This window comes from Melanerpes formicivorus, unplaced genomic scaffold, assembly GCF_026170545.1.
Source record: "Melanerpes formicivorus ecotype bairdi unplaced genomic scaffold, bMelFor1.0.p_v2 SCAF_36, whole genome shotgun sequence".
Taxonomy (NCBI): Eukaryota; Metazoa; Chordata; class Aves; order Piciformes; family Picidae; genus Melanerpes; species Melanerpes formicivorus.
The window spans coordinates 8,030,124-8,043,747 of record NW_027142388.1 but is presented as its reverse complement, the minus strand read 5'-3'; the positions used below and the strand labels follow the sequence as shown (position 1 = coordinate 8,043,747).

The following is a 13,624-nucleotide window of genomic DNA, read 5'->3' as shown; positions in this document are numbered from 1 at the left end:
TCATTTTTCTTTTTACTCTTTTTGTTCCAAATAGCTTAAGGAGGCAGCTTTGAAGATGGGGCAGACCTGGATTTCTTTTTTTTTTCCCAGCAAAATCTGCAACACTTTAACAGTGTTCTGCCCAGAGAGCAGCTCTGGTGCTTGTAACATCTCAGAGCCACGGAGACACCAGCAGCAGTAACCTGGGAATGGAAAGACTTCCACAGTGCTTGTGCATTGTCTCAGAGGTTGTTTGTTTGGTTTTTGTTTTTTCCCCCCCTCTTTTCTTCTTAATAATAATTAAAAAAGAAAAAAAAAAAAAGAAGCACAAAAGACACAAAACATTGATGGACATTAAAAACCTGTACATTGTAGAAAAAAAACCCAACCAAACCGACCAAACCCAACACCCAACCCAACAGCAACAAAAAACCCAACAACAACCACCAAAAAAACAACAACCAAAAAAACCCAACAACAACCAAAAAGCAAACAAAAAAAAAACCAAAACCAAACCCAACAACAAAAAAAACCAACCACAACAAAAAAAATCCCAACAAAAAGGAAAAACAACAACAACAACAAAAATTAAACAAAAAAAAGAAACAAAATAACCAAACCCCCAAACAAACAACAAACACCATCATTCTCTTGCTTCGAAATCAGAATCAACCTGGGAACGTTGCAGGGGGGAGCGGGGGGAGAAAAAGAAAAGATCCACGGGGAGGGTGCCCGGCGCTGGCCTTGCGGCTGGTGCTGGCGCTGGCCCTGCCGCTGGCTCTGGCGCTGGCCCTGCCGCCGGCGCTGGCCCTGCCGCCGGACCGCGCGCGTCGGATGCGAGGGCTGCCGGGAGCTGGCTGCCCCCTCCAGCAGCTGGGAGGCAGAAAGTCTGTGCCGTGCTCTGGGTTCCTCTAGCGTATAGAATGCAAAGCATTTAATACTTCTTTTTTTTTTTTTCTTTCTTCTTTTTTTTTTTTTGGTGGTTTTTTTTTTTTTGGGTTTTTTTTTTTGTTTGTTGGGGTTTTTTTTTGCCATTTTTTCCACGCCCCCCCCCAAGAGCGAGAAAGCAGAAGTGAATGAAAAAAATAAAAAACCCAAAAAGGTCTTACTATTTTTGTTCTTTTAACCGTGTAACTGCAGATATGAGCCAACACCATGGAATGAAACAAAAAAAAAAACAACACCTCAATGTAAAGTAGAGCGTTCATGTGTATCACAAAAATACAATAAAAACTTTGTCTGGTTTTTTTTTTTCCTTTTTTTTCTTTTTTTTTCTTTCTCTCTCTCTTTTTTTTTTTTTTTTTTTTTCTTCTCTTCATTTTTTGTTTTCATTTTGTTTTGTTTAAAGGTTCCTGTGAGTTCCCTGCCACGCGGGGCCTCCTTGCCCGCTCCGCCCGGCCAGCTCTGAGGGCTCCGGAGAATCAACCAGCAAATGATTCCTGCTGAGTCAGCCAAGCTGTGTGTCACGGGGAGGGGGAGGGGGGGGTGGGGGGGCCCTGCAACCATGGCAAGATTTTGTTGCTTGTGTTTTTTTTCAAGCTAAGTTCATACATTCTCCTGACTTACAGATGACTCTGATGGATCATCGTCACCTTGCTTTGTTTCGAAACCCTTCCATACAATGGACAAACGCATCAAAGCCTGCACGTAAGAACAGAACCTCCTTTACAGCATGTAACACTGTGGTTTGTTTTAAGTCCTTCCTTGCGTAAAATATTGACATAATTCACTGAAGGTATCAAAAATATACCCTGTAGACCAATACAATTTACAATTGCCTTTTCTCACCATTCAGAAAACAATGCACTTAAAGCAACTGAGCCCCTCCGTGGGCAGCGCGCGAACCAGCCCGGGGACATCCCTGCCCGCTCCGATTTCAGCCCGGGATCGCTTCCACCAAAGGAACCAGGATTAGGTTGTTGGGTGTTTTTTTTTTCTTTTTTCTTTTTTTTTTTTATATAAGAAATAGCTCTTCACTCCCTCCCCTGCCCGCTCATCCCAGACATGTTCAAAGCGTGCCGAGCGCGCTCTGGGCCCGATACATCAGTACGATGGGCAACCAGCCCTTACGGTCAGCTGGGGGTAACCAAACTGGGGCAGTTCCATCCTATTTCATCACTTAAATTTTGTTTGTTTGTTTGTTTGTTTTTCTTAAACCCGCTCAAGGTTTTGCACTCCTGTGGCACAGCCCCACAGCTGGGATGCAGGGGAGCATCCCAGGGCCCCTCACTTGGCTCTGTGGGAGCACGCTGACGGAGCGTCCGAGTGTGCACGGCCCCGGGATGTGCGCGCTTGGGGCACGCGGCTGCTCAGTCCCTCTTGAGCATGGGGGTCACCACCCTGCCAGGCTGCCAAGATCGAAGATGGGTTCCTTGGGATTTGTCTTGTTAAGGCTTTTTTCTTTTCTTTTCTTCAGACTGAAGAGGATGCAGAAATTTCCAAATGTTGAGAACGGGAAAAAAAAACCAAAACCAACCAATAAAAAAAAAATGAAAGAAAAAATCCCTCCATCCCCCCAAATTGGCTGGTTGGGAGGGGAGGAGGCAAAAAAGAAAGGAAAAAGGAGAACATAAACCAGCTCTGCTCCTGCATCTTCGCTCGTGAGAGCTGGCGGGGCCGGGGTGCTGGGCACTCGCCCCGGGCGTCCCACTCGCTCCCTGTGCCCTGGGTTTGGTCGCCGTCTTCCTGCCCCTGGCTTGCTTCATTCACTGTCCGAAAGGGTTTCGTACTGGGAGCACAGCAGGGGCTTGGGCTCCTCATCCCAGGCATGGTGCTGGCTGCCTGGTGTCCCCTGTGGCAGGGGGGCAGCAGGGGCCGCAGTCACCACCCCACTGGGCAGCCGCATGGTGAGTGGGTTGTAGGGGAACGGCGTTGAACCTGTGCGGGGAGGAGGAAGCAGAGTTAACACCAAGGGAGTGGCTGACACCCTGCAGCCTCTCTGTGAGTGGGGCAGAGTCAACCGGGAGACACTGCCCCCCAGCCCTACCTGCAGACGATGGCCTGTCCTCCCAGACGCGGTTGGTGAGGGGTGTCCTCCGGTTGCAGTCCCCCTCTGAGTGCACCGAGGAGACGGAGGGTGGCCGCTCACCCGAAGACAGACCTGGTGCCGGGGACTTAGCCTTGCGGCTGTTGGGTCTGGCAGCGATCTTTGGCTTCCCCCCTCCTCCTGCAAAGAGAGGTGCCCGCTTGTCACCCAGCTTGCTGCCGAGGGCTCAGGGAGGGGTGCAGGTACCCAGCACTCCTCTTTGAGGAGCTTGCAAAAATAGCTTGTGGCAGGAGTAAAGCTCACCCCAGGGCTGCTGGCACCATGGGAGGGAAGGGTGCTGGGGTGAGCTCTCTGCAATGGAGTGGGAGGGCAAGCTGTAGTGGCTCATGAGGGTCTGTGTCCCCCCCCCACCCTAGTCTGTGCTTTGTGGGCTGATGCTATCAACTGTTCTGTGGAGTGGGTCTGTGGCAGGAGTAGCTAGGTGGCTTTGGCCTGGCTATTTCTCTGCAAGAGCCAGTCCTGAGCTAGCTCATGGCTCAGACCACAAACAGGCTGTGGCGCTGGAGCTCCATGTGCCACTCTGCAGCTGGCTGGCAGGGACCTCTGGGAACTATATGGGTGCTGGAGCCTGGAGAACATTCCCCATTCCCACAGTCTACACAGCCAGGATGGTATTTAACTCATTCTTACAAGCAAATTCCTGGTAATGTTTGGCCAGTTTTTAAAAGGTTTAAAGCCAAAAACGACACTTCTGGGTAAGTCAACTTGGCTAAACCATGAGAGAGCTCCGAAAGGGGGAAGGATGGAGAGGCTGTGTATCCCATCCAGCCTGCCTTGATCTGTCAAAGTGTGGCTGGAAGAAGCTGCTGGTTTCATGCAGGAGCCAGAAAAGATTTTCTGCCACAAGCTGAAGAGCACCTCGTCCAAGCTGACCCAGGGGAAGGCATGTTTGTGCATCCAGGACCCTCTCCTCAGCTTGGGGGCCTCTGTGCCCAGACTGCCAAGGGTGAGTACTGTGCTCTGCATATGGTGCTTGCAAGAGACAATCTGCCCTTTCGGGTGTATGGGGGACAAATGCTCTCCCCCATCCACCCCTGGTCCCTCCTCCTTAACTGGGGATGTGCAGAACAACCCTCCTTGCTCTGCTCAAACATCCCCTGAAGCTGGGCAGCCTCCATCGTAGTGCCCAGCCAGCTTTGCAAAGCCCCACCAGGGCCAATGGGGCAGCTCACTCCAGCCTTGCTCTCTGAAGGCAATACTATTTTACCACTTCTAGCTCCCTTAAGCTCTCCCTCCTGTTCCAGGCCCCCTCAGATCCCATCCAACTTTTGTCTCAGGCTGGAGCCTGCCCTGACAGCCCTTAAGCCCAGAGTGGGAAGGGAAAGGCCACTCTCCCCCATGCCCCCTCAAGCCAGCCCTTCTCAGCTCCTTCTCCTGTTTTGGGAGCAGTGTTCAGTGTTCCTGCCTGGGGTTTAGAGTTTGGGGGTGGGGCTAGTTACGTTTATGGCTTTGGGTATGGGTTTTCCCCCCCCTCCCATAAACCTTTCCATTGTGTAAAAAAAACAGAAAAAAGGGAAAAAAAAAAAAGAGCTATTAAACCCCATCAAATGGGGAAAGGAGCACGGTCAGTGGTTTAGAGAAAGCAGCAGCACCTTCTGAGACTATGAAATTAACATCGAACAAGACCAGGATTAATCAGCGGATTCACAAAGCTCAAAGCTGGGGGAGGGACGGGAGAAAAGAAAACCAAAATGAACAAAAAAGGGAGGGAGGGAGGGAGGGAGGGGGAATAAATCCACCCACAAAAGGGGAAATATAAAGGCTGAGAATTAATAACACAGAGAGAGCGAAGGTGGAGAGGGCTGCAGACCTGGCAAGGAGCGCACGTCCTCGTTTCGTCCATCAGCAGGAGTTATGGGCATAGCAGCGGGCAGGCTTGCACTGGCATTCAGAGAGTTAAAAGCATTGGCACTGAGAGGTGAGCGCTCTTCCCACTGCTCGTCATATTTACCCATTAGGGCTTTCCTAATTATTGCCTCCAACCCCATGTTGGTACTGGAATTCTCTTGGACCGACTGGCTCCTACAACTGATTAGCCCTGGGAGATACGGGAAGGGGAGGAGAGAGGGGATGGGGGGGGAGCCAAATGAGAAGAAAGATGGGGGGGGGGGATGGGGAAAGGGGAGAAAGGAGACAAGGGAGAAGGGAAGAAACAAACAGTCAGCACATTCTCGCAAAGCAACAAACTTTGTCATCTTGTTCTTTAAAGCGCTGCGATGCACCCGTCCTCCTCCTCCTCCCCGCTCCATCCCGCCCCAGGGCTTGGCAGGGGCTGGCAGTGGGATGGGATGGAATTTACTGCAGGATTTGGGTTTCTGGGGTGCTGTGGGCAGGCAGGATTCTCTGGGGTAAGGGCTTGTTGCTGAGCTGGAAGATGGGGGAACTGTGCTCCCAACCCCACCAGGCTTGGCATGGGGGCAGAAGAATCACCTGGGAATGGGGTCCATATGGATGCACACAGAGATCAAGTCAGTGTGTCATGAATTTGGAAGCTGGGGCAGTTTCCCATGGAGGAAAAGTCAGGGAAGGAAGAGGGGCAACCCCACAAAAACTCTTGATTGGAAAGGAGAGCCTGGATTTGGTCTTGCTATGAGAGGCCACACAGCCTGTGGCGCTGCCTGCGCAGGGTTGGGCTACACTGGGGAGAGGGGGGAGTCCTTTTGTCCCTCCTCAAGGTTATTGCAAGCCCCCTGCCCACTGCTCCAGCCCACTCCCTTTCTCCTGCCTGGCTGGGTGCCCACTGTGGGCCCCTCCAGGCCAATCCGCAGCTACGGGACAGGATGCAGAGGCAAAGTGGTGCCGGCGTGGTTGTGAGTCTCAAGCCATGCAGTTATGGTGCAGCACCGCACAGGGACCAGAGGGCTCAGCCACGCCACCGTCATTCCCAGGGTGGCAGATACAGGGAACAAGCAAGGGCAAAATACAGACACAAACAGCAGCCCAGCGAGGGAAGCCCCACTGGCAGCACCCCCCCCACCCAGCTCACCCCATCCTGGGGGAGTTCATGCTGGGATTGCTGCCCCTGGGCTCCAAAACGGGTGGACCCTGGGTTCTTTGTCTTCCTGTAAAGGGACAGGGTCTCTCCTGATCCCCTTCCAGCCAGACCGTGGCTTTCAGCTCTTTCTGCTCTGCCTTCACACCTTCCTCCAGCACAACAGGAACAGCCTGAACCAGCGCAGCTGTGCCTCACCCCACCCAGATGTTGTCTATGGTGGACCTTCAGGTCCTTGCTGGTTGCACCTTCTCATCCCAGCTGCTGATGTGAGCTGGATCCTTCCAAACACATTCATACTTGTGAGTGGTCCTCCTACCATACAGCAAGTGGCATCTCCTTCCCCTGGTTGTGGGAAAGCTGCCATTCCTCCTACCTACAACCACCAACCTGAAGGCATTCCTGCTGTAGGAGAGCACTGATACTTAATTAAGTATCAATGCATCCTCCACAGGGGGGTTCGTTTCATTCATTGGAGAGCCCACCAGAACATGGCTGCAGTGGGAAGGAACAGATCCAACAGCCTTCACACTTTCTCCCTCAGACTGGCCTCTGTCCTGCACTGGGGAAGCCCATGCCAGACACCCAGCTCCACGGGGCTGTTTGCCAAAATCCTGTTCCTTAGGCTGCTCCCTCTCCTCCTTTTCCAGCCAGGCTGAAAGCCATGGGCCCAGCAGAACAAGGGAGGGTGCAGTGTCCTTAAACCCCAATTTCAGCTCCTGAGTGGTGGTCCTCAGGCTCAGCACAGCAAATACAAGTCTGTGAGTGTCCAGGGATCCAGCACCCTTTCTCCCTGAGAGCAGGGAAGCTCTTTAGGGGTTTAAGGGACTGTCCCAGGTGTTAGCCAGCAAACTCCCAGCTCATGCTGGTTAGGGCCCGGAACTGGCTAAAGCCCATCATGGCTGCCTGCAGCAGGGCTCAGACAACCACCACCAAAAGTGCTCCTCCAGAAACAGACTGTGGGCCTGAAACCCTTCACCTGTCTAAGCTTTTGCTCCTGTGGAGGTCCCAAGTGGTTCTGCCCAAACAGCCCTTTTGTGTGCCACTGGCTAGACAGCCATGGCCAGACTGGGCCACCAGTTGAATGTTTCCTCCCAGCTCCTGAGAAACTGGAGTCAATCCATGCCATAGGCATCTGGAAGACTGAGCACCCCTCCAGCTCATGTTCCATTTCACTGCTGTCCTCCTACCCATCCATGGGCAACCTCAAGGTACCACCAAGAGCAGGGTGCACTCTGCCAAGCATGAGGTCCACCTTGCTATAGTTTAACCCTTTGTTAGCATCAGATGGCCAAGCCTTGCTTGACTTCCTCAAGTTCTTGACTCTTCTCAAGTTCTGCCAGGCTTCCCGAGGAATTGCACTGCACTGAATCCAACTCAAGAGCAAGGAGTTATGGTGGGTTCTGAGGCTATGGCCTCCCAGCAGCTGTTACACTTGGTCTTATGGTCAAGAGAATAGGAGATGCTTAAATCTACTCAGTCTCCAGCTCTCTGTGGCTGTGAGTCCTGTAAGGCATGGGGTACAGTACAGGAGAGTTACCTGCTCCGGTAATCGCCGGCATGTTGAAAATCTCTGTCCCAGGCTGCCCGACATCTGGAGGAAAACAAAGAAGCTCTTCAGTATGGAGAGCAGCACATGCAGGCTGGTGGTAGGAAGGGACCTCCTGTGCCAGCTGTGAGAACATCTCAGTGTCTCTGCCATGGCACCCAGACTGGCAGCAGCCCCCCTCCCCCAGGAACTAGGGCGGGTCTGTGGGTGCTGGCAGGGACCAGGAATAGTCTCCTTCGGGAGACCCACAGTGGGCACAGCTGACCAGACGGGACAAGGCAGAAAAGCAGAGCCCAGAGAGCCAGGGCAAGGTCTTCATGCTCAGTGGTGACCTGCCTCCTTGCAGCCCTTTGGATCACAAGCTCTCTGAAGACAAACCCTAAGGGGCTTCCAAAGGCTCAAATCCCCACATGCAGGCAGTGGGTCTGAGCAGTGGGGAGGGCAAGGAGGAGGAGGAAGAGAAATGTTAAATCAATATTTTCCCTCTTAGCTGAGCTGTTTGACTTGGATATCGCTTTCCTAAGAAAAACAGAAATTCTCATCAAATAAGAGGCGTTTCCTATTTCCAGCTATTTTCCCTTGATAAGGGAAAGTGTGGAAGGTCACGGGGTTCAGCCATATGTCCCCAAAGGGGCATAACAATACTGTTGGCTCATGGTAACATCATCCAGGGGATGAGACAGCTCGGTTCCCTCTTATCCGATGCAGCTGTTGTAAGATGGATCCAAATTGAATTAGTATTGACTGTATAATGCTAGGCTAAATTAAATTATGATCCTATCTGCTCGATTAGCGCTTAATGAATGAGCGGGCTGAACTGTTCCTCCAAGCCAGCCTGGTTAGCTTTACAGAGCTGCACCAGTATTGATGTAGGGCTTAAAGCAAAGTTGGAGGGGAGATGCATCTCAAGGAGGAAGGATTCAGCTTGGCTGGGCATTCATTAAAATATCAATTGCTCTTAAGTCTCCTCCATGCTCAGCTCATTACTTCCTTCCTATCAGTGTTATCTGGTGCAGTGGGATTGACAGCCCCAGAGCAAGGAGCTGGGCAGCCTCCCATCACCCCCACAGCTGCACACAGCCGCTGCTGGCACCAGCACAGCTCATCCCAGGAAGCATTTGGACCTCACACTTTCCAAGAAACCATGGCATGATGCAGAGAGAGAGCTGGCTGGGACCTCCTAGCCCTTAACACAGCAGCACCCATTCCCCAACCTGCTGTGCTTCGTGTATCCTCAAGATTTTTTTTCCCTTCCAGTGTCCCGTGTTTGCTTCCCCACATGTCCTTACTGTACTCAGTCTCATTTTTGTTGGTCGTGCTGAGCTTCTTGATGATCTCCTGTTTCTTGGACTTCACCATGGCAGAGTTGCTCTCAGTCAGCTTGCTGAAGAAAGCTGGAGGCTGAGTGTTGTTTCCTGGGGACTTGGACCCCATCCTGAAAAGCAGAAGGCCATTGGAAACCTCTGCATAGCCCAGTTCATAAAGTCACAGAGTCATGGAATGGTCTGGGTGGCAAGAGACCTTAAAGATCACCTAGTTCCAACCTCCCAACATCTCTGACTAGACCAGGTGGCTCAAAGCCCCATCCAACCTGGCCTTGAACACTTCTAGAGATGGGGCATCCCCCACCTCTTTCAGCATCCTGTTCCAGTGTCTCACAACCCTCACAGTCCCACCCTAGAGTGACTCTTCCCTTAGTGGAAGTTCTCAGAATTAGCCTGGGAGCTCCTGAGATATTTGGCATCTCCAGTCTTTCTCCCTAGCCCTACCAATAAATGCACCACAGAGCACTGAAAAACCCCTGCAAAAGGGCAGCAGCTTTGGGCTGCAAAAACAGCAGCCTGGGGCCAGGGCGAGTGTGGGACCAGGGGGGAACATCCCCACAATGTCTTCACCGTTCCCTCTCTCGGCGTTACCTCTGGTCTATCTGCTCGCCCTCGCGGTACAGGATCGGGTACACCGTGCTCTTGGCGTGCTCCGACTCCGCCACGCCGTCTGGTGGCGAGACCGGCTCGATGCAGTTGTCCGACCCGCTCCCGGCCGAGGCTTTGCTCTGCTCTGGGGACCTGCGGGGAGATGAAATCGCTTTATTGCGACATCCTCTGTCCCTGCGCAGCAGCCTGGGGTCGGGAGGGGGAGAAGGACTAAAATAGCTTTCCTACCGCAGGGAAAGCAGCCAAACCTTCCCCACCCGCGTGGGCTTACGCCGCCTTCTAAGGCGAGCCGGAGGAAGAGCACAGCTCGGGCATTCTTCTGCTCTGCATGCCTGCAGAGCAGGACCGAGCTGTGGCCCAGACCTCCCGGCAGCAGGCCAGCCGGCAGCCGCCCCAAATACAGCTGCTCAGGAGGGACAACCCGACCAGTCCTGGGACTTGCTGGCTCAGCCCAAGTGTTCGTGGCTGGCAGGGACACAACCCCTGCGGAGGGCTGCGACGTTAACCCTTTCGGGACAGGGCTTTTGCTTCTCTGTCGCACTTGTGAGCACAGTGGAAAGCAGCACCCACCACTGCTGCCTCCCATCTACTCTGTCTGGGGCCGTGCAGGGGGTCACTTGCTGGGGGTGATGGGTCCAACACTGGGGAAGACTGGAGAGGACCAACACAGCCCTCTGATGCCTGCGCATGGCCTCTCCCTGTGCCTGGGAGATGGCCAGGCTCAAGTCCATGAGGAATTTCTCGTGGCGAGTTCTGGGAATTTGTGTCTTTGTTCTTTCTGTGGTTTTTTTCCTTTCTTCTTTTTCTTTTCATTGCTGGGTGGCCAGGGCTGGGCTCTCTCCCTTTATGTTATAAAGCCAGCCCTAGGACCAGGCACAACTGGGAAGAATAACCACATTTACAGACAAGGAACCACCAGTTTGGAGACACCACCCTTTCCTGGAAGCGTCTGGGTCTCTGCTGGTGTTAGTGGAGAGACTATGTCCTCACGCTCTACTTCCAACCCCCTTGCTATAGGCAAGGACACCTTTCACTAGGCCAGGTTGCTCAAGGCTCTGTCCAACCTGACCATGAACACCTCCAGAAAGGAGACATACACAACTTCCCTGGGCAACCTTTTTCAGTGTCTCACCACCCTCACTATAAAGAATTTCTTCTTAATCTCCATTCTAAGTCTCCCCTCTTCCAGCTCAAAGCCATTGCCCCCTATCCTATGACTACAAGCCCTCCCCAGCTTTCTTGTAGCCCCCTCCAGGTACCGAAGGGTACCCTTCCCATTCTTTAATTCCATACAACAGCACTCAGACCTGCCTGGCACTGGTATCAGCACAAGGATTTCAAAGGGGCTTTAAAAGAAATCCAGGCAGTGCCTGAAACAAATAGTTGCATTTGACAGGGCACATGTCAAACAAGCTTGTGATTCACTGATAAAATTAACTTTGAACCAACAGAGATCAAGTTGCTTTGGGTTTTTTGGAGCTATCTGTGATCTGAAAGGTCACTGCACCATGACCTACCAGGGACTGAGGATAGTGGCAAGACAAGAGGCAATGGGCACAACTCAGAACACATGAAATTCCACCCCAACACGAGAAAACTGCTTTTACCATGAGGGTGCTCAAGTGCTTCTATGGGGTTGGCCTGACACTCATTGAAGTCTCCCTCAGTAGAGATACTCAAAACCTGACTGGCTTTGACCCATGACAACCTGCTCTGGCTGACCCTGCTTAAGAGGGTCTCTTCCCACCTAGACTAGCCTGTGACACCAGCCTGATCAGGAAGGGGATCATGCATGGATTCTAAGGGGGTATAGAGAATATCTCTAGGATAAGGATAGCGAAAGACACCATGACAGGGGAATAATGCCCAGATTAGAAAGCAGTTTGAGACCCTGGGCTGCGTAAACAAGCAGTCCACAAAAGCACCAAGCTGAGGATCATAAATTCAGCAATGCCAAATGCCAGCTTGCCCTATGCACCCCCGGACTGGGGTGCCAAGTAGCTAAAGGCATGCTCGCCCAGCTCCTCACCCTCAAGTAGCCCTGGTCCATCTGAACTCAGACTTGGCACAGTGGGTGGACAGAAACTCATCTGAACCGGCTTTGGTTGGACTCTCTGAGCTCACCTTTTGCCACCTTCGTTCTGTGGGGAGATCCTGGAGGCCACTGCATGCTCCTGCTGCTGCAGATAGGCCTCGCTGGGGGTGCGGCGCAGGTCCAGCACAGGGCACGCGGCCCCAGGGAAGGAGTACACTGGGCTCTGGATGTGGGAATTGAGCTGCTGCGGGTGATGGCGTGTGTAGTCCTGTGTGATCACCTCCTGCAGGGAGAAACAGCACTGGTTTCTACCTCTGACCTTGCTGGGCTCAGCTAACACTGGGTAAACACTACAGAATCATCCCTGAGATGAAACTTGCTGCCTTCAGCCTGCAGCAGTTCTTGTGATGGGCTCACTGGGGATGCAAACATTTGGGCTGAACATGCCTGATGCACCCTGCTCTCTCCATCCCCCAATCATAGATGCTGACATCTCTAGCACTGTTACCAGCCCTGCCCCACCAGACAAAGCATCATAGAATCACGCTGGTTGGAAGAGACCTTTCAGATCATCAAGTCCTGCTGTTGACCTAGGACTGCCAAATCCACCAATGAACCATGTCCAGCATGACATCTATGTTTCACATTGGCTTTTTCCTCCTCCCTGGAGCCCCAGGAGAAAGGTAAGATCAAGGTTACTTACACTGATGTGCTGGGCCAGCGTGACTACCCGCTGGTTCATCCCCTTGATGCTCTGGCTGGACTGCAGGGGCTGGCACTGGGGGCCATCGGGCTGCCGGAGGTGCTGCAGGTGTGCTGCTTCAGGAGCTGAGGCCTTCAGTGAGCCTGGGTGGGGCAAGAACAAAGCAGATGTGAGATGACATCTGTGTTCCCTTCCTTGAATGCTGCCTCAGCACAAGACTGGGGCATGGCGAGTGGGATCTGGCTCTTGTGTGCCTGCCCTCACCTTGCTGTTTCTGCCTCAGGTCGTGCTCCCCATGTCCCTTCTCCGCATCCTGCAGCAGCTTGGCCCCTTTCTCATGGGACAGACTGGGTGAGCTCACGGGGCTCACTGCTTCCATCCGCTCAGGGCTGTAGCCTCCATGAAAGCCTGGGGAAATGGGAAAACAGTTAAACCTTGGAGCTCCCCTGGCTTTTCCCTTATGCTGTGGCAACCATCGATGGTGGGGAGAGTCACGTGTTCAGCAAAGGGGTGGGGAAGAAGAGAAGAGGAAAGACCTGGCAGGTCATGTTGCAGGGACCCCCCAGGAGCCACTTCTCCTGTCCAGTGGTGGCGATGGCTTCAGTAAAGGGGTAATGCCTCATTCCTGCAGAGCTGGATACTCAGCACCAGAGTGAGGAACCAAATTCAACCCCTGAAGGTTCACAACTTGTTCCCCCAACTTTCCACCAGAATAAACCTTTGACTATGCCAGGAGAGAAAGGAATGTCCTACAGCAGTGGAGGTGGCTGCACAAGAGGCCTCCAAGTGCTTTCCAGTGAAAAGCCTCAAGCCCACTGTGGCCAGCAATAAAGACTTGAAAACTTGGCACGATGCCCTGCAGCCTCCAGATCCTGCTCCAAAGGCAGGGGGCTCACACACCACTGGACCAAAAAGGCTTCTTGACCTTTCTCTGATTTTTAAGGCCTTTGCATGGACTCAAGCTGCATCAAAGCAGGCAGAGCTGGAATGAAGGACCACCATGATCCTTCAATGGAGACAGGAACCTGAGGTACAGATAGGTTATGCTTCCACAGACCAGGGACGGAAGATGAAGGAGTCTTGGAGGAGGCACTCACTGCTTCTCACTAGCTAAGCACGTTTGGCAACACTCCCAACTTTTGCCTCCATGGACCCTCCTAGCACTCAATTCCTACAAACCGCCTGCAAATCTGGCAGGCGATCCACAGCTGGGTAGCAAACCCCAGTCCTGATGGCCAAGGCAATATCCCATGGGTTAATTGTTGCTTCTGCACGCTAGTAGAAGCTTGGACAAATGCTCTGGGTGAAGGTTGGTCCCTTCAAAAACAAACTAGGCCTTAAATCCAGCCCCTTCCCTGCACTGTCTTCTGGAGAAACTTATCCCAG

General features: G+C 52.7%; 1 protein-coding gene across 12 annotated transcripts in view; it reads right to left on the bottom strand.

Annotated features, from left to right (window-relative positions):
• Positions 1-327: 327 nt before the first annotated feature.
• Positions 328-13,624, bottom strand: part of NCOR2 (nuclear receptor corepressor 2) — a 259,628-nt gene continuing 246,331 nt past the window's right edge. For 8 of the 12 annotated variants that reach the window (XM_068157439.1, XM_068157441.1, XM_068157442.1 and 5 more), the window contains 9 exons: positions 12,503-12,646; positions 12,239-12,381; positions 11,625-11,818; positions 9,483-9,632; positions 8,856-9,001; positions 7,558-7,611; positions 4,836-5,063; positions 2,966-3,145; positions 328-2,856 (listed from right to left, as the gene is read on the bottom strand). In XM_068157439.1, the coding sequence (XP_068013540.1) occupies positions 2,681-2,856; positions 2,966-3,145; positions 4,836-5,063; positions 7,558-7,611; positions 8,856-9,001; positions 9,483-9,632; positions 11,625-11,818; positions 12,239-12,381; positions 12,503-12,646 (1,415 nt within the window). In that variant the 3' untranslated portion in view covers positions 328-2,680. The remainder of the gene's footprint in view (positions 2,857-2,965; positions 3,146-4,835; positions 5,064-7,557; positions 7,612-8,855; positions 9,002-9,482; positions 9,633-11,624; positions 11,819-12,238; positions 12,382-12,502; positions 12,647-13,624) is intronic. The other 4 variants (XM_068157445.1, XM_068157451.1, XM_068157450.1 and 1 more) reach the window with 2 other exon arrangements.